The following is a 19153-nucleotide window of genomic DNA, read 5'->3' on the forward strand; positions in this document are numbered from 1 at the left end:
GTTTCTTCAGTGCTTTTATTACAATGAAGGCCTTTATATCAAGCCGTGACCTCTCACAGGCGACAGAACTTTTCTGAATGTTGAAGGTGTGCAGAAGATGTTAGGCTAGTGGCGGCTGGCACTTCTGAAGAGGGCAGGTGGGTTTGGGACGTGGGCTGAAGGTGGCGGTGGGTCACAAGTCGCGTCTCCAGGCTCTCAATCCTTTCTTGTATTCTCTGGAAGTGGCACCAGAACGACAGTGTATCAATAAATAAAACACAATCATTCTGTAAAATGTTTGTTATAGTGGACTATTCGCACGGCAAAATGCTTGATTGTGAGAGTGCATTGAGGACTGTACCCGCAGCCACAAATGATCCAGCAGAGATGCATCTTCGTGTAAGCAGTTGATTGCTAGCTTCCAGGCATGTTTCAAATTCCTTCGTAGTCAAATTCCTTCATATATTGACGTGCAAAACGTGGTTGAATATTAGCATTAGCTAACTTAGTTCACCTTAAATCAGATTTTATTCTAATAAAATGTTCCGTGAAAAAAGGGGAAATATTTTAGAAAGCATCCATGCTCTGTACAACTTTCAGATGCCAGAAGGGGGCCTCAAATGTATCTGTAATTTCGTGGATCACAAATTAGAAATTAATTGCATGCCAAACATTGCATATTGGAAGTTTTCTGGTTATATGGAGTTCATCTGGTTAGGGAAACTGGTTTTCATAGATTTTAGTGCTGTCAAGTCAAGGAAAATATGAAACGGTAAAAGAAGAAATTGAAAGGTAGCGGTGCGTACAAGGAAGTGAGGTATGTGTGAAATGATTTGAGCATTTCAAAAATCGTGTGACAGATAACGACAGCTTGGTATACAAGCCATTCATTACACCTAAACAGAACAACTGTCTTTCTCTTTTAGGTTACAGGTTTGGTGTAATGTTACCAGGCCGCAGGGTCTGGGCTTCAGCGCTGCAGCGTGTCACTTAAGATGTGTAGAAACCTGTCAAGTTCGCCAGAGGTGACACCAATTTGAAACTTTTTAGAGAAATTTTGCTCTTCGAGGTGTCCTAACTCCCCAGCTATACTGATACAAAGGACACGCTGTTGCCCGAAAACTTTTGACACACCCTGTACTTCTCATTCTGCCCGAACTGAATCTAAGGCAAATCGTATCCAATAACGTGGAGCAAATATTTGTTGAAAAGAATGCCAGCTGGCTAATATTTAACAGTGCTGAAGCTGACAGAGCAACGCATATACCCCACCGGCCCTCTTTACCTAAGTTGTTTTCTGAGGGAGCCTGGCGCAGTTTCACTACAAGCAACGGTGGCATTGACAATCTCGAAGAGCCACAAGCAGACAGGGCACCGAGAGTTTTTTCGGCAATTCCTTTTGGACCGCAAGTGCTGGTAAGAACACTTTGACCTAGGCAACACTTTTTATAGTGAACTTGAGAGCATAGCCTACCTTTATTATGTCTTTAAGCAGTTCAACTTCTTGCTCGATTTCCTTGCGTCTTTCACTCCCTTCCACTCTGTAGTACGAATACAAGAAATAAAAGGCGCACTTGATTATTCCCCTTTTCAAAACCATTCTCACAGAAAAATATTTAGATGATGCTTCCATGCACTCCGCCAAATGTAGGTAGATGCGCACAGTAATGTGCGCAATATTCCTGCATGTGCCGGTGCACCACCTAGACAGAACCCCATGAGGCAGACGGAATATGCACATCTTTCATTGTTATAAGACACAACGGACCAATGACAATAGCGACCTTCCATGGACATCAAGTTCTAAACACCTCTTGATTCTGTCTCTGGTTAAATAAGTTTATTATCTTATGTCCATAGTATATAACCGGGCGTTTTAGTCGGTTAACCTCTGGACTTTTGCCATCGTCGCCTTCTTCCTTGTGCCTGTGAGATACTTCCACTCGCTACTTAACGGAAAAGTGGCTTACGGGTGCTACTGTTGCGAGACGTCGTACGGAGGTCGAGGGTTCGGATGCGACAGGTGGGATATGGATGTTTTTTTTTGTTTATTTTCTAATAAATTGTGTTTCAGCAGTGTAATCATTACAAAACTTATTTCCATTTGATCAACAACAGAAATGACAAGAAACAGAAGCATTCCCGTATCTTTTTTTGCTTTCTGTTTCTTTTAGCTTCCTTAGCATGTATGTCATTAGGTACGCTTTCATTTCCTTACCACTTGCTACTCAACAGATCAGCGGCGGCCTCTGTTCTGACAGTATTGATGCCGCATGCAGCATAAGAAAATTACACACGATTACGATAGCCGGTAATGTAACATTTGAGAGAAGCTCTTCAGGGCTGGAAGGTGGGATGTCACGCGGCTGGTTGCTCCCCGGGACTTTCCCGTGCCAGCCACCTAACAGGTGGGTTTCGCTCTGTTATGTGAAGAACCGGTTACGCCGACAACTACGACAAAGCATCTAGGAGCGGGTGCCTAATAGATGCGGTCTAAAAGGTTCTAGCGCAGCTGACAGCCTCGCCGTTCGATCCCGCTCTGCGTGATACTCGTGGTAATGAAATGACATTCTATCTGCACCGCTTTGAATTAGCTTGGCGCTCGTGAACGCTCTCAAGGTTAGGTATCATGAGACAAAAATGCCTCCTAAAGTACGTCATTGGACAACCACCGCCGTACTTCATGTTGGAAAGCACCGTACGCAAAATGCAAGAATTCTTAGTTTGGATCGCACTGATACACTATTGTTAATTTTCCTTCTACTATCTAATTATCTTTCAGCCGTAATTTTAATTGCACAACACATTTCTCATTCCTAAACACCACAGAATAAAAAGCAGCAACATTTTCTGCGCTTGGCGTTCTTAATACGTAAGTCTGAACGACCCCTTCAGTTCCCTAAGCATGTCTCCACATGTTCAGCAAAGTAAGCTACGAAGTAGGGCCTCTTTATGTCCAATAAAGGGGAGCCCATATGGCATCAATCTGAGTTCTGAAACAGGGCCTCCCATCTGCTTTCTGTGAGCTGAGCACATATCACCGAAATTTGAACCTCTGTAGGCGGCCTGTGTGAAGCAGCTCATATTAACTCTTCATTTCGAAATGTGGCCGTCCCACAATGCCACCTGGTCGCTCCTGCTTCTAAAAGATTTGCACAGCACTTGGGGGCGAACGTTTGGTTTTAATCTTGGTTACACCTTCTAGTACCGACATAGACTGATTGGGGTTATAGGGGGGCAATTTGATTTGATCTTGCGTCTATAAACAATGGGCACGCCACAGTGGGCCGATGCTGGTATTTCAAGAGCTACATGAGCCGAAGTTGCTCTCGTGAGATTCTCAGCGGACAAAAAAGTTCACTTTATTTTACATATAGGCTTGATTTGTGTACCCTTCTGAGAGTTCATCCTAAGAACTGAGACAATATGGAAGATTTGCGCAATGTGGTCCGTTCACAGTGCAACCATATTTGCCATATTGTAGGCTGCCCTCATTGCCTACATTCTCCTGACGGTCGGCGGCGTTCTTAAAACGGCCCATGTCTGCGTTCCAATTTTTATTGATTGAAGGAAATTCGCACTTTGTCCCGAGCATCCTGGTGGTGACACAGTTACTCCTGAGTATGCTTTGTTTTCATTATTTTGCCTGTTATTTTTTTTTTCTGATGGAGTAAAGATCCTTACAATTATGTTATGATATTTGTAACAGATACGCATGGCCCTTGTTAAACCAGGAGCGTAAACGTTTGAGAAAGATGATGATGCATTCTTTCCGAAGACTTGTCCCGCGGCAACAGACACATCAGAAGAGGACACATTCACAAACAGCCGCTTTCGGCTTTAGTTAAAGGCTGTCAATCGGTCGAATTAATAACGCGCAAAAAGCCTCTTGGGAGACAAAACTGAAAAAAAGCAAGTGCTCTTGGAAACAAGGGGCAATAGGCAAATTATGACATTTCCTATGATCATTGACACTTTCCCACACGATCGAAGCCGAATCACCGGACATTGTGGCCCGCCTCAGACTGCGCGAATATGTAATCAACATTGACTGGAATGTGCACCTACGGAGAAGCATCACGACAAGGAGATGTACAATACTACCGCCAAAATCCGAGGCAACGAAGACGAGAATTTAAGAGACCGTTAGGAGCTTGCATCCAGTTGTGCAAGCCAACAAGTCGAAGACCGGATGGAAAGTAACCTCGAGAAAAGCGGGGTCGCAAAAACGATCATAAATACTCAGAAAGGCTGATATGACAGAGAGAAACAAAAAAACAACTAATAACAAAGGGCAAATAAAACACTAAAATATAAGACATCAAAGATAAAATGACCAAAGAAGTTTTTGAAATCACAGATAAAGACATATGGAAGGAAAACTAAGAATATTGCTAAGAAGGAACTCTGAGTAACCGGACCCTGGCCCGGGAAAGTAAAACACACCTTTATTTAAGTCGGCTTCCCCGAGAGCGCTCTCAATTGCCCAAAAAACCAAATTCATTTTTTTTTAATCAGATAGATGCCGCGCAAACTCAAGTATGGCCTACCCGCGCTATTTATACCGCTTCGGTTCTTCAACGTGTGCTCTCATCTCGGTGCTTATAAATTAGAGTGCATTTCCTGAATACTGCTCTTAATGTCCAGGACAACGGTGTTGAGGTATTCTGAATTGTTGCGTTTATTTCTTTGCGGCGTGTGGGAACGTTTTCCTGGGCGCTCATTAATGGACCTGCCAGTGAAGGCTACTTTGCAGGCACCGCACGTTATAGGAATCTTGTAGATGATTCCTTCCCGGTAGACTGTGAACTTGTTCTCGGGATTTTTCACGTGCGTTAATTCTGCTTGCTTTACAAACGCAGGTGTGCTTGTACAGGAGCCGAAAGCAGATTCTTACGTTGGAGCGTGCTCCGATCTTTTTGAGGATCCTCGAAAAAGTGTTGACATTTTTTTCTTGACCTTCTTTGTTTTCATGGCTTGTTTTCATGGCTCTTATTGAGAACTGAGACGTGCTCCTCATTCAGGTCAAATGTTCAGCCGAATTCCCCAAGTTTAGTAGATTTGCGATAAGGGAGCAATTACTCACTGGCATCCAGCGAAGGGAAGCCATGCGGCTGCAAAAAAAAAAAGCTATGCTGCTTCCACATAAACTTGACAGTTAAAGAAAGAGAAAGGTGGGGGGTGGACGGCACCAGAAAATGCACCATATTGCAAAAAACAAAGCGGGTCGCTCCTGATAACTACGTTTCCTCGGCAGCTATAGAGAGCCTCGGGGGTGAACAAAGAAATGTTAATTTTGCGTGCGGAAACTGCCGATTCAAAAAGGAAAGATAACAGTAAGTGTTTTAAAAGTTTGAGTGATCTAGCTTGTGCTTTTTAAAAAATTATATCGGCGTCTGTCATCATGTTACACACCTTTGAAATTTTCTGCGTGCTTTCAGTTTAAATATTTTACTAGCGTTTAGCTGTGCTGGGCAAGGCGATGAAAGCAGCGAGAGATGCTTGCCGCTGATTTCTTTTATTTGGACAATATCATAGGTATCGGCGTGACTGTTCTATAATGTGACTGCACGTTCTCCCGTGCAGAGATTTCCTCCTTCACAATGTGGCACGCCTGTCACGTCACGTGTGACATCGCTCTTCATGGAACTCCTGATAAGGCGGCGTTGATTAATACAAAAATTTCCAACAAACAGCCCCCGCTGTAGAGAATGTACAGAAGTATGGTGTATATTTCTAATTACTAATTCAAATTATCTTATAAAGTGTTCTTTCGAGAGACCAGGCTGTCCTCCCCACCATACTTCAAAAACCCAAATGCTCACCTTTGCAGCAAAACTCCATTTCGTCGACTTTCTTTTGAGCGTAGAATCACGTGTTCATCATCGTCCATCAGGATCCCTTGCTCTTCGCGCATTCGGTATTCCACGGGATGCGTCGGACAGTTATTAAGGTGCGCCTGTTCTTTCATACAGCCGTTAAGAAAAAAACATTTTAGCAATGCTTGTATGACCAAATAATATGAAAATTACCCCATCCATAGTCTTCAAAGAGTATTACAACGGAAAGCAACTGCGCATGCGGAATGTGTAGTAGAAGCTTTTCCAGAAGGTGGGGGCCGGAAAAATTGCATCTATGAATTCCGAAACTGGAATCCTCTGAAAACGCACAAGGACAGCCGCTAACTGCTTGAGCAATACTGTTTCTGCATTTGAAGATAGCTATAATTACCGATTGCTTAAGACACACAAAAAGATATTTTTGTGCTTTGAAATCTCTTTGGGATCAAGAAAACAATCTGCAGCCGAGTAAGGAATTATAAATAAATTCTCTACATCTCGCGGTTGAACCAAGATAGGGGGCTAGATATGAGTTTTATTTCCAGACGCAGAGCCATGAAGAACGCCAGGCAAACAGCTTTACTATATCGAAACAGATACAGAGGGGAAAAATCGTGATGATGTGATAGCACGAATTTGGTCCTGAGCGCTATTTTGGAATCCCGAAATTTTTCGTGTGCTTGGTACGCTACGCTTCCAAGCTAGGTATTGTACTGGCGGCCGTTTCTTTTGAGCGTAGCCGTTTAACACTCTTGGTAGTGTCCCAAATGATTTCGCTTTGGAAGAAAAACAAAGGTATTTCTTGGTGAACGCTCTGTCGTTCCGATGGCAGAAACTCGCCAAATGACCGAACACTTGAGCTCTAACTTTCTGTAGCCTATTTGGTGGGCTAGTCGGTGGATGCTAGAAAGTGAAGGAAACAGCAAATACAGGAACGTGACACAACAAAGCGCGTTGTCGTGCCACGTTGATGTCTTCTGCACTGTTTCCTTCACTTAACTTTCTGCCATAACTTACGTACCAAGAAAAGGTATGAAAACTCTGTATCGGAGGTTTTTACGTATAGCCCTAAGTCATTGAACTATGCGCTTTTTCTCGCGAAATTGCGTCATACTGCGCCGTAAGTAAGCCTAAGAAAGCGCAGGAAATCATTTTTAATATTTATCTTTTTTATTTCCTAAATTCTTGCCTCATTTTGAACACCATAAGTCTTAGTTAAGAAGCATCATCTATCAGATCTCTAAGCATAGTAGTGCCATCATATTTAAGGCACTAAGGCATAGAGCAATAAACATTTGATCGCTTAAATGAGACTGCACCTTGACCAGTTTTTTTTATTCCTTTTCCGTCTTCAGTAAGGCAGCCTATTTTGAAATTTGTGCGATGAGCTTATTTTCTTATGTTCAAATTTTCATAGCTTAGCAACAGGCACGCAGCTTGGTGAAGTATATCTCATTAAAATTTGTGTAAAACACTTAGGCGCCGGATATTTGAACATGTCTCTTATGCAGCAGCGTGGCTTTCTGGGCTAGTTGGTGAACAGTCTAGAGAGATATATACTAGCGCATCAGACGACGACGGCGCAATGCTCTTATCGTTTGTCTCAGTTTTGTGTGCTCATCTTTTGCTGCGCTGCTAAGTGTTTATTTATTTTAGTGGCTTACGGCTGACAATTCACTTGTCAGTGAATTTGCCCTGAAAAAAAGTAAAAGGTTCCAGCCTACGTAGAAAGACGATCACCTGGTTTATGTCCAGTTGGCGTTGTGGGGCGTCCAATCTTACTTTAGGGTGCTCCTTAAATATGTGTATCTGAAACGGAATTTCATGAAACCAGTCCCATTAAGCACCATGGCTCGGTATGAAGAACATATCGAAATAAGGCATAAAGGTACCTCCAAATAAGCCCCAACTTGGCAGAAACCACCTCTTCCAAAAATTTGCACGAACTTTGTTCTTTCTACTTTCGCGAGATATTTGCACTAATTTCGCTATCGTGAAAGGTAGTATGAACCATGCACTCACTTAAGTAGTATACTGATCAAAGCGCGCTTTTTGAGTCCCGAGTTATATACTCAAGCATTAATCATCGGCGGAGAGGTTGTGACGGTGGAAAATTTGGTTCGATTTGTTAGGGACTGGTCGCCGTGTCAGTATTACTGTTGTGCTCTTGGAGTATCCAGGTCGCTGCAGCCCAAGAACCCGTAGACCTACCTTAAGAAAATTTCTAACATTTAGAGGCATCTGAAGATTAAAAAAAAAAGTTCTAAATTGTCATTACTTTAGAAGTATCTCTTGTTGCAGTCTACAAATGTTCATCAATACTTTCCCTTGGCTTCCCCGGAGGTAAATATTGCTCCGTTTATTTTTTCGACCTATGATTGAGCTTCGTTGTCTCTTAAATGAATTCAGCGGTGCAAAATTTTAAGCATTAGCTTTTGAGTAGGCACTTTTATTTAAAGCTGTTAATTTCTACGTTAGAAAGAAAGAAACCGATTGCCCCAGATTTGCGCTCTTCAAACTGAAACAACTTTCGTTCCTTAAGTAAACATGGCACACACAGTTCCTGGAATATTAGCTAAGAAAAGGCGTCGTGCAGATTGCCGTCATGATGGGAACGTTTTAAATCAGAAATCCAGCACTTTGTTCTTACTTTCATTGCGAAGTAAACCATCACCTTGCTGCAGGCAGGACATTCGAGGTAGATATGTCGTAAGCCTTCGTTAACGTGCGCTGGACATGTGCCGGACTGCACAAAACGGACAAAATGTTGGTTACTTTGCTTTAAAACTTCTAAGCTTTTGCTGAACACTTTCTCTTCTGCACATATATTTCGTGTGTCTAGCTTTACAGGTGCTTCCCATTCAAAGAAATTCTTCATGTTGAAAGGTCTCATAAACGGTAAGAATGATTACGATGTGAGCGCTACCGCAAAAGTGCCATATAATAGCATATGTCGATGATAATAGAATGTCCAACGTAATAAAATAAAAGGTATAGTTACCTGTATTTTAACAGAAACTATCTGCGTCTTGTCCTCCAAGACAAAACCAGACCATCTAGTCCCAAATGGACTAGAAAGTCCTTTATAAGGCCAGATTTCTATAACTAGTTTATGTCTAGATTAACTACATGGTCCGAAATGATCTAGACAGTTGGCAGCACCCTGAGTGTCACATATGAAAAAGTAAATCGAGTATTTTTAGGAGCCAAATTACATCTTTAGCGGCATTAAATGCTAACACTTCCGGCCGATATAGGCCAGGATTCGTCAAGCACAACAGGGACGAAATATTATCAGGCCAACTGTCTAAAATAAGGAATAATGCGACGTTTCAAGGCTGACTTGGCACCCTTTTAAGGAATAACTAAACTTGCATGCAGCAAATGCTTCTATGGAAGGCGCTTCTTAGGTTGCAGTCAGGCACAACTTCGGACCATCTGGTTATATTCTGCAAACCTCAAGTTAGGTCTTATGAAGTTTGTTACCAACAATAATGCATAATTATTAGTACAGAAAGGACTGAATGATGTTTCAAGCACTTCTTGCCTTTACAGCGGCAAGTTCGAGCTCGTGTGGTGACATTAACGGTCTTACCACTAACATATGTGTACTATTGTGTAATCTTACGTGATCTCGGTAAAGTTTTGCTCAGCAGTACATGGTGCCTACTTTGGCGCAAGGTAGAGTTAGTCCTTGATATTTTGCGTTATTGCACTGACGAGGCATTGCAGTCCTCATAGTACGCGGCAACTTTTCCGATTTGTGATAACTGTATTTCGAAACGTTTTGTTTTCTTGGTGCTGGGCGCAGCATGTATTAACACTTGCGGCATCTCTAAAGCGTCACTGAGTCGTGATGGTGAGCAGATCAGTTCTTACTCCAAACGAGTCTCGACCTTCTTGGGTCTGACAAATAATCGTGTACTTAATGTGACAGAAAACCTGTTTGTCTGGGGACTTTCGACATGGTTGCGTAGTTGTTCCATTATAAAAGAAAAAAATGTTCTTTTTGCTTCAAACATTAAGCAATCCTTCGCCCCTAAGAGACTGAGCAGCCTCCTGAGTACAGTGGGAAAGCAAATGCCAGAAGCTTTGCTGCAGAGACGATTCTTGCCACTATTCACTTGTAAGCGGCAACGAAAAATCAAACTGCAAATATAGCATTCATTCGGAAATATGTGAATAGGTTTCAAAGAATAACAAATACAGATTATTCTAAGAAACACGTAAATACGAAAAGCAACTCTGTGTTCCTCACCACTACAGAAAACAAAGAAAACGGTATACGTCACCTCTTTTGTTTCGATTTCTATCCTGCAGATTGGGCAACGTTGCATTTGACGGGAATCAAGGCAAGGTCCACACATGGGGTGCTTACAAGTAAGTGTAAAGACAATCTCTGTTTCCGCGTTGCAGCTCACACAGTGCTCCAATAACATGAAGTTCCATTCAGTAATTTTGCATGAGACCGGACCACAGTTTTCCACCTCAAGGTTTAAATACCAGCTGGAAATAAAAGAACAAAATAGCATTGTTTATTTTCTCCTTGAAAAGATAATCCTATTTATTGTGCGGTGCTTTCAGTCGAAGTCTTTGATTTGTCACAGAGGTCATCTCAAACAAAGAAAAATTTATCTATGAGTCTTTTCACCTTCATATCGGAAAACAAGTAATACTCTCTTCCCAACAAACTGTATTTTGATGCAACCACGAAGAACCCTTTATAAGAACTGTGTAGTGTACAAGAGCAGCGTTTCAATAAGAATTAATTGAATCAATAGTTATAAACAACAAAAACAGCTGCTGGATCTTCCTAGTAACCGAAGTTAACGTGCAAAATATAGAAACTGTCTAACGAAAACAAACGTTGATCAAAGCAATGTGCTTACGTAACACGTTTAAATGCATTCGTAATAGTCCCAACGACCAACGGCAATTAACAGCGACATCGTCGCTGAGCGCTAGCTTGTGTGCATCTGCTCTTTCTATGCAGCTGGTAATTTAGTGGCCAAAGGCCGCGAAGTTGTTATCGTTGATTAGCTGTCACTTTCACATTATTGATTGTAATGGAAGATAAGACGTTACAATAAACTCTAGGATCTAACTTTTTCGGGCAACATGTCAGGTTCCCATACTGTGGCCGCTAGTAACTACTTTTGTTCTCGGCCAGTGGACATTTGTTTCAGTGCCATAGAAGAACACTGATGGCAGTGATTCGCGACACAAGTGGACATCGCCACTGGTGAGCCATTTGTTGAAGCTTACATTCCCACCCGTTTTTTTTTCTGAGAAGTAGCCAGAAATAATGGCGAGAGATTCGAACACCAATAGCTCTGTATACTTTCAAAGTAGCACGTACTACCAGGACGCATAAATTTTTAATGTTGTTTTGTTTATAAGCGGGTTCTCTTAAACAACCAAGCGCAGGACCTTGCGGCAATTGAGCGTTCCAATCTGCGACACAACAAGTGATTAGCGCAATCCCGATGTTAGGGACATTTTATTACTATTCGAGCAACAGAATCTCTCCTCGAGTGAACGACGCACTTCGCTCGCGCGAATGTGGAACCTAGCTCCGAAGCGATGTTTCTTCTCGAGATCGTTCTAAGTGTTTGTAGCTTGGTCACATAAACTGATTGTTCAGAACTTGCAAAACTTTCAACTAATGTATACAATATCAATACCGCAAAATATTTTATCCTAACGATATAATAAACAAAATAGTAAGGTACGAACCCGTCAACGCCTGGTTTGATGGCGATTCCCATTTTGTAGAGCGCCGACAAGCGCACGGACGCAGTCGCAGTTATCGTCTTTGGACGGAAAGAGTCCTCGAGCTCGTTCCATGTTCATAGCGCCGATATCGCGGTCGTATTTTTATCATTGTTTCTTTGTTCCCGGCGCTGCTTTTCCGCCCCGCACGAGATGTGACGTCAGCCAAAGCTCGGGAGTGCATTTTTGTCTCTTGCGTGGAGCCTTGCCTAGCCTCCCTGCTAATGTCCCCTTAGGAGGTTGGAATTGTGCTAGCGGTGAAATGCTAAAGCGATGCTCCGAGGATTTATATTTACTACCTCTTTTGTTTATGGGCACTTACTCTATTCATTGAGAGACTCCAATTGTCAGTTGGTTTTGTTTTATTCACTGGCATATTTATTTGACACAATTGTTAGTCATTACTGGTTCTTACTGCTTGCCGTGTGACGAACTATCTGACATTAATAGTGCTTTCACATGCAGTCACATATTTCTCGAAATTATACAGCACTGGTTTATATAAAAGCTAGCTTTACAAATGCCACAACGGGCCCCTTATAGCATCGACGAAGGCAGTGAATTTTCTTGGTTTTCGGCAGAGCTTATTTATTGCATTATAACTGATGGCCTTTCAAAACTGTTATTCATATAGACAATGTTTGCTTTCATGTTAGCTTCAAACGTTCCGATATTACCGACGGCGAACGTTGGCATCAGCCATCACAAAAAGATAATAAATGCACGTTCCCGCGAACATTTCGCTCAAATGTTCGTTTCTGGCTGCTCAGAGCATTTGCCCTTAAGCTATGTAAAAATTCAACTCTAGAGCAGCTCTACTTCATCATGATAACAAGGTACTTGGGCAGGATATCTACTGCTGACCAGTGAATACTGCTTGCGGCAGTATCTGAGCATCGTTTCGAAGCCTGCCGTCCCCCTGTGAGGTTCCCTACTGCATCCGTAGAAGATATGACGGCACCGTGGAACATGTAGGTCAACATTGTCTGTTCGGCTAGTTGACTCAGTACTGCTGAGTGGCACAGTCTTGACGCATTACTTCAGAAGATGAAGTGACGTTATGGAAGAAATGGTAGAATGGTGATCCCCATCAGTCTTTCAAGTATAATAAAGCACAAAGAACAGGGATGTGCAGTCTTCGAGTACATATAATGGCCATCTCGTAGCAGTCCACTGCATGCAACTGTAAAATAATTATTTGTTCGATGAAAATGCCCCAGCTTTTCTTCGTTTTCCATGCTGCCAACCAAAGACCCGACATGGCTGTTTCCGAGCGCAACTCCGTATATGTAATATGAGAGATTTTAATGCGTTTACTTTCGTCCGAATTTGAATGTCTATCCAGTCTTGTGTAGGGATGGTATTTTTCAACGAGAAATAGTTTATGATCACCACTTTTTCACATACCTTATGCTCTCATTATGACAATCAATGTGCGTGCAGATCTTCCCTCAGCAGGCTTGGGTTACTTAGCTATCAATGTTTTCGAGATCGTCTAAACCATTCCGAATTGTTTTTTTTTCTGGCATTACAAACTACTCAATGTGAGCCATGGACAAGATTTAAAACAAAGATTTTGCTACGAATCAGTATAATGCACCACAACCTACAATACCTTTGCAATAGTAACTTAGAGGATTTCATAGTTACCTCACACTTAAAACTGATGTCCAATAATCGTGGACCGCCAGCCTACATGTATGCATGTATAGCTGAGAGGTAAACTATTTTGCGAATCTTGCGTACTCGTATCATTTTGTAGCTACAGTCCTCCAACTAACGTTTCCTGTTTAGGTGGTACTATAGTGTCGCCTACATAAAACAACAGGTGCACCACGTCGTTCATATTGGTCGAAATGCTGTGACGTCGTGAATGGCATCATCACGTCTCACCACGGTGATTTTTTCAGAAAGCCGATTGCTGAAACCTCCGAACACAATGACGACCCTCAAGGCACCGCTGTCTTCCATATTAGTGAAGATATGGTTTATGGTTCATCGGGATTTAACGTTCCAAAGAGACACACGCTATGAGGGACGCCGTAGAGGAAATTTCGACCACCTGGGATTCTTTAACGTACATGGACATTGAAGAGTACACGGGCCTCTAGAATTTCGCCTCCATCGAAATTCGACTGCCTCGGCCGGAATCGAACCCGCGTCTTTCGAGTCAGCAGCCGAGTGCCATAACCATTGAGCCACCATGGCGGCGAGCCATGCATGCATCATTTATGCGTTGGCACCATGATCTTATATTAAGCTTTACGAATTGGCCTTTATTATTTGCTTCTTAAATGCGTCTCCCCGATATCGCGCAACGCTAGGGGCGCTGCTGCTGCTTCCCCCCTCTTCGCTTTTCATCTCACACTCTTCTAGTCGCTCCGAAGCAGGTGGCTCAAACTAACACGTTCTTCAAACAATACCAACCTTTCCTTTTCAATGGAATGTCGCCACAGTTCTTCCGTGTCTTGGGTGCTAGGGCTGAGAATCAAAGCTATGCAGAGCGGACAAACGCTCTCGTCATATCAGCTGCCTCTTGAGCCTAGGCAGCAGATGATGGCATGCGCTAACGGATATTCGTTCTCGCAGTTATAAATCCGCTGAGGCGCCTGCTTTATCATTACATATCATATTAGAATACATGGCTTCATTCGCGTTTATAGTTTCTGCATTTGCAATAGAAATAATTTTCGACAGGTGATTATATAATCACGAGGAACGAGAATTCAGAGTAGCTGGATGTAAGGCATAATAAAATGTTAGGTCAACAATTATTTTAGGGATTTGTGGCGTTTGTGCCCTTCCTTACGCGACTAAATTTGGGAGCTCCAGTGGCGGGTAAAGTTGAATGAGGCGAGTGTAGTCCGCAGTGTTACAATGCTTGTAAGCACCCCCTATATTTCCGCAACCTTTGAATGCAGAGACTTGAAATTCTAAGAAGAATTTAGGAAGAATACCAAGACATGCAGTACTGAAGCCTTAATACCCAGTACACTGTTAGCACATAAAGAAGAAAAAAGAAGCTTCTGTGCGCTTAAAGCAATCGATCGGCAATGCGCAACGCGCAAATATGATGTGCCTTTCAAGTAACGGACCCACTTGATCATCAAAGGAGTCTCATTTTTGTTCGGCCCAAATTTTGTAATAGACAGCATATTCTTCGCGCAACATGAAAAACATAATCATCAAACAATACCGAATTTGAAGAAGAAAATTTTATTTCAGGAATTAATGATTTCATATTAATCTCGGATTCTCAACATTGATATTGTGTCGGGTAATTTTAGCTTCATAAAACGGCAAATACATCATTCAAACAATGCGCGAACAATAACTGTGGAATCACACCAGTATAAAGTGGCAGCGGCAATTGCATTTATAGCAGCTACATGGAAGTAATGCGCTAAAAACCTCTCCGTAGTCTTTTAATAAGCTCTGTCAAGGGCGGTTCTAACAGAGAGAGCTTCTCTTGGAGTTCCTAAAAAGAAAACAGGAAACGAAAACAATCAGAAATGAAGTAATTAACTGGCGCCGTGATTGAGAACACAAACAATTCATTGTTTATAAAAGCTGAGTGATATGAACAACCATATACACTAATTAAGAAATACTAGAAAGTATTCCTTTCCCAAAAGAATGTGTTCTAAAGACCCACCTACGATTTAGTAAACAACCAATCTCCCACAATAAATTTGTAGTTGCATATTATTTGAACTCGGATATGGTAGGAATATCTTCGTGTGGGTTCAGCATATCTTGAGGAGCGCTCCATGGATTTGTTCTTGGCGGAAGTTGCCTTTACTGTTGAGTTTAGCGCTGCCATCAAGGCAGTAACTTTCATATAAAAATGACACAAAATATCGCACTGGTTGGGCTTCAGAATCTAACTATGATAGTTCTCTTACCTCTGCAGCCACGAAACAGTTATAACCCAGGCGTAACAGTTATGTCCAGTACTTTCGGAATAAAATAACACGCAGCAATAATTGTTGCTGGTTTCTCCCCGAATTGTAACAAGCATTTCTCAGTTCTTTTATGGATCTGGCGTTCAGAACTCTGTCGAGGCGTTGGTTTTAAAACTCTCAAAGTCTGCAGCACACCTTAAAAATGGAGTGCTTTCATTTTTAATTCCCCTTTGTGAGGGGATCCAAAGTGAAAGTCCCTTTGATTATTGACTGATGCCTCAATATGTGACGTCTCCACAGGACATGCACAAAGATTAGGTATTAGGCTTACCGCCGTTATAATAGACGCTTCAGTCCGACTTCTTAAGAGTAATTCTATGATACACTTTAGAAAATAGCTCGAGGGACGTATGTTTTACATTCCTCTGAATAGTGGGTAATTACCTGAAACATTTTTTTCAAAACCACGTGCTCGCCTCATTCACCAAGCAGACAAGTACTACCACCTCGCTAATGGTTCCATATAACTTCCAAGAATACCCGCAAGTTTAGTGCACTGCACGGGCTCGGGCCAGCCCGAAAGCCCGGGCCGGGCCGGGCCGGGACATGATTTATTTTGCCGGGCCTGGGCCGGGCCCGGGCCTGAAGTTGCGGGCCCGGGCCGGGCTCGGGCTTAAAGCTGCGGGCCCGAGCCGGGCTTGGGTCCGTACAGAAACGGCTGGTGTCCGACTTTTCATTTAATATTGCAGAGTGAAGTGCAGAACTGCGGCATTGAAGCAGCGACACGGATGAGCTATGAGTTATAGTACACTCTGAGAAAAAGACTAAGCTTTATTCATTGACTTATTTGTTTCCTTATTCCACGCCGCGGTGCAGTAAGAGCAAAATTAAACCGGCCTTAATTGGCCACTGATCATTCGCGTTCCCAAAACATACCTATACACTATTAGAAATGCATTAGGAAAGAACAATTAGTTTAGGACGCATATGGTCTTCAAGCACATACCATGAAATACTCAAGCCTTTTAGCATTTAGTTCCTGCTGAAGGGTGACCAGTTCGGCTATGAGCTCAACCTGTGAGATCGCATTCAGTAAAAAAAATGTCATCCTACTGCTTGCTAGGCAGCTTTAATATTTATACTTCGCAGGTGGCAGAATATAACTGATTGCAATCATGGAGGAACGCAGAGTAGACTAATACGCGTGTATGCAGCCCTTTTTATTTGACTCTCGGAACTTCCGAGTTGATCTTTGCCTACCTACACGAGATCAGTCTCCAAAAGACGGGCCTGGCGAGAACTACTCTTATCACTTCCTTCTGGGTTAAAAAGAACCAACTTTGTTTAAGCCAAACTGCGGTTTCAGAACCTTTGTCGGCCAGTTCCTTATCGGTGTAGTAGCAGTCTACTTGCTCAGTTACTGTGAAACGGGCCGGGCCGGGCCCGGGATGGGCTTCATTCCGGGATTCACGGGCCGGGCCGGGCTCACTAGAGCGATAATTTAGCGGGCCCGGGCCGGGCCCGGGCTTGAAACCGCGGGCCTGGGCCGGGCTTGGGCTTCAGGTCGCGGGCCCGGGCCGGGCTCGGACCTCAAATTCAGGCCCGTGCAGTGCTCTACCCGCAACGACTCTGATTTTAGGTAGTTTGTGTCTACTCTATATATGTATCTGCGTTATGTCGCACTGGTGAATAATTTTTAATGCACTGGTTGTTTCACCTCAGATATCCAACAGTTCTTAAAGAGATACTTTTTAAGATAGAAGACTCTTATTTTGGCGTCGTATTCTCAATAGTGTAGTCCATCAAGCCAGAGCTACGATGCGATGGCTAGTAGGCTTGCAAACTAATATTTAATTGTTCACTTTTTTTCTAGTTCTCGACTCTGTACGCAAAGAATTTTGGCCATTGAGACGAGTTATTGGCATTGGAGGGGATGGTTTCCTGCAAGCTTCTATAAAACGCATTTTTTACGCGGTGCTGATAAAATTTGTTGCGCCATAGCGACATGGCATATCCTTTGCCGAAATTGAAAAAACAGTTAAGGATATAACTTATGGATGGCTACATGCCTCTGAAAAAATAAGCAGGCGGATAACATTAGAAAAAGTTAGCAGAGTAATATTGGTTAACATGCCTACTAGATAGCACGTCATAGATGTATTCTGATACGCTACACCGCTGACAACGCTATGCGGAAAAGAGCGGTCTTCTTACTCGAAAAGCCTACACCTTTAAATTGCAGAACAACCGATCTACAGCATTTACTCATTTATTTACTCCACTCGCTTATAGAATGCTCCACCTACTCTGTCTCTGAAGAAGTGAATTTTTTTCTCTCGCGTAATTAACGCACTCCGTTCCTTCAAAGGGGAATCTGATGCTGGTGACAGTAAATGCATCCAGGCGCCCTTTTTTTAATGCAGAAAGAACTGCGCAAAACAAACAACTATTCCTGCCGAACGTTGTCATTGCTATACCCCATGCTAGCCCACGAGCAACCAAGAAGAATATTCCTCGAGGTATCCGATAGCCAATAAAACGACGCCTGGCCTCTGAGAACTTCTCTCTTCGATGTGGCAGCAGCCTTTGCGGTTGCACTAAACGCTGAAAGGCTTCAGTGGTGCTAGATGGATGTCAGTTGCGCCTTCCTAAGAGACCATCACTGACCGCAACGAAAGCATACAAGTGGCTATGAGACAAAGCTTGTCGACTATGCTTTCCAGCTCCGAAACCCTACTGAAGAGGGCATTTTCATTTATAGAGAACTTGAATCGTACAGGCTGCAGGGCTTATGCAACCAGTTTTTACTGCTTTCTTGTTTACCGTTTTTCCTTTTTACTGGTTTGAACACATTCCTAAATTTTCAGAATATATCTGGAAAAACAAGGACGTTCAATACGCGAGTACATACGGCACTCTAGTTTAGTGACGTATATCTAAAAGATGCATTAAATGGTACTCACATCAACTTTTTCCTTAAGTTGCTGGACATCAACTGCCATTTTCTTGCTCCAAGCACAGTTATCTTCCCCTTGTTTTTGTCTATATGATCAAAAAAGAAATTTTATTCATTATCACGGGTTTTCAGAAAAAGTCTGCAAATATGTGCTAAACAAATGCACTAAAAATCGTGAATTCCACCCCCCTTAATAAGAAAATTTGAAGAGTTGAGACAAACAGTCCAGCCCCGCCAAACGTGTCCGCTATTCTGTGTTGTAAAACTCGGTAATGGGAAGTAATTATGCAGCGCTCTAATTAATATTTACAGGCAGTGAAGCTGGCATGTGCGCAGGGCTCCTGATATTGGGTGACCTTTATGATGAGTGAGGGGCATAGCACACTCGCTAATATACTGCATTTGGCAGGTGTCTAGCAGAAATGCAAAACAGCATCGTATGCATCGTTCTGGAACTCAGTCGAGTAGATATCACGGTACGACGGGGTAATTTTGTGCTTTGTGACGTGACCCTCCATTTACTCGATTTTCGTTGTTATCACTACCTTTACCGTGTTGTCACCTTTCTTCCTGATATCACGGATCCTCATTTGTTCCACGCTGCGTCGTGTATGAGCACGCAGGGTGTGCTACGTTCTTTTGTCTCTATCTCTGTGTTTGATGCCGGTCTTTGCGAGAGGGGAGGGGGGGGGGGGGGAAGG

At 42.7% G+C, this 19153-nt stretch overlaps 1 protein-coding gene across 1 annotated transcript in view; it reads right to left on the reverse strand.

Moving 5' to 3' along the window:
- The window catches only part of LOC149329835 (uncharacterized), a 37094-nt gene continuing 17941 nt past the window's right edge, over positions 1 to 19153 (reverse strand). Inside the window, exons 10-15 of the mRNA XM_089560538.1 lie at positions 18460 to 18538; positions 8470 to 8565; positions 7560 to 7628; positions 5805 to 5938; positions 1454 to 1520; positions 1 to 215 (exon numbers count right to left, since the gene is read on the reverse strand). Of these exons, the coding sequence (XP_089416664.1) occupies positions 54 to 215; positions 1454 to 1520; positions 5805 to 5938; positions 7560 to 7628; positions 8470 to 8565; positions 18460 to 18538 (607 nt within the window). The 3' untranslated portion in view covers positions 1 to 53. The remainder of the gene's footprint in view (positions 216 to 1453; positions 1521 to 5804; positions 5939 to 7559; positions 7629 to 8469; positions 8566 to 18459; positions 18539 to 19153) is intronic.

The sequence above is a fragment of the Amblyomma mixtum genome, chromosome 9, assembly GCF_055824585.1.
Source record: "Amblyomma mixtum isolate Tamu chromosome 9, ASM5582458v1, whole genome shotgun sequence".
Taxonomy (NCBI): Eukaryota; Metazoa; Arthropoda; class Arachnida; order Ixodida; family Ixodidae; genus Amblyomma; species Amblyomma mixtum.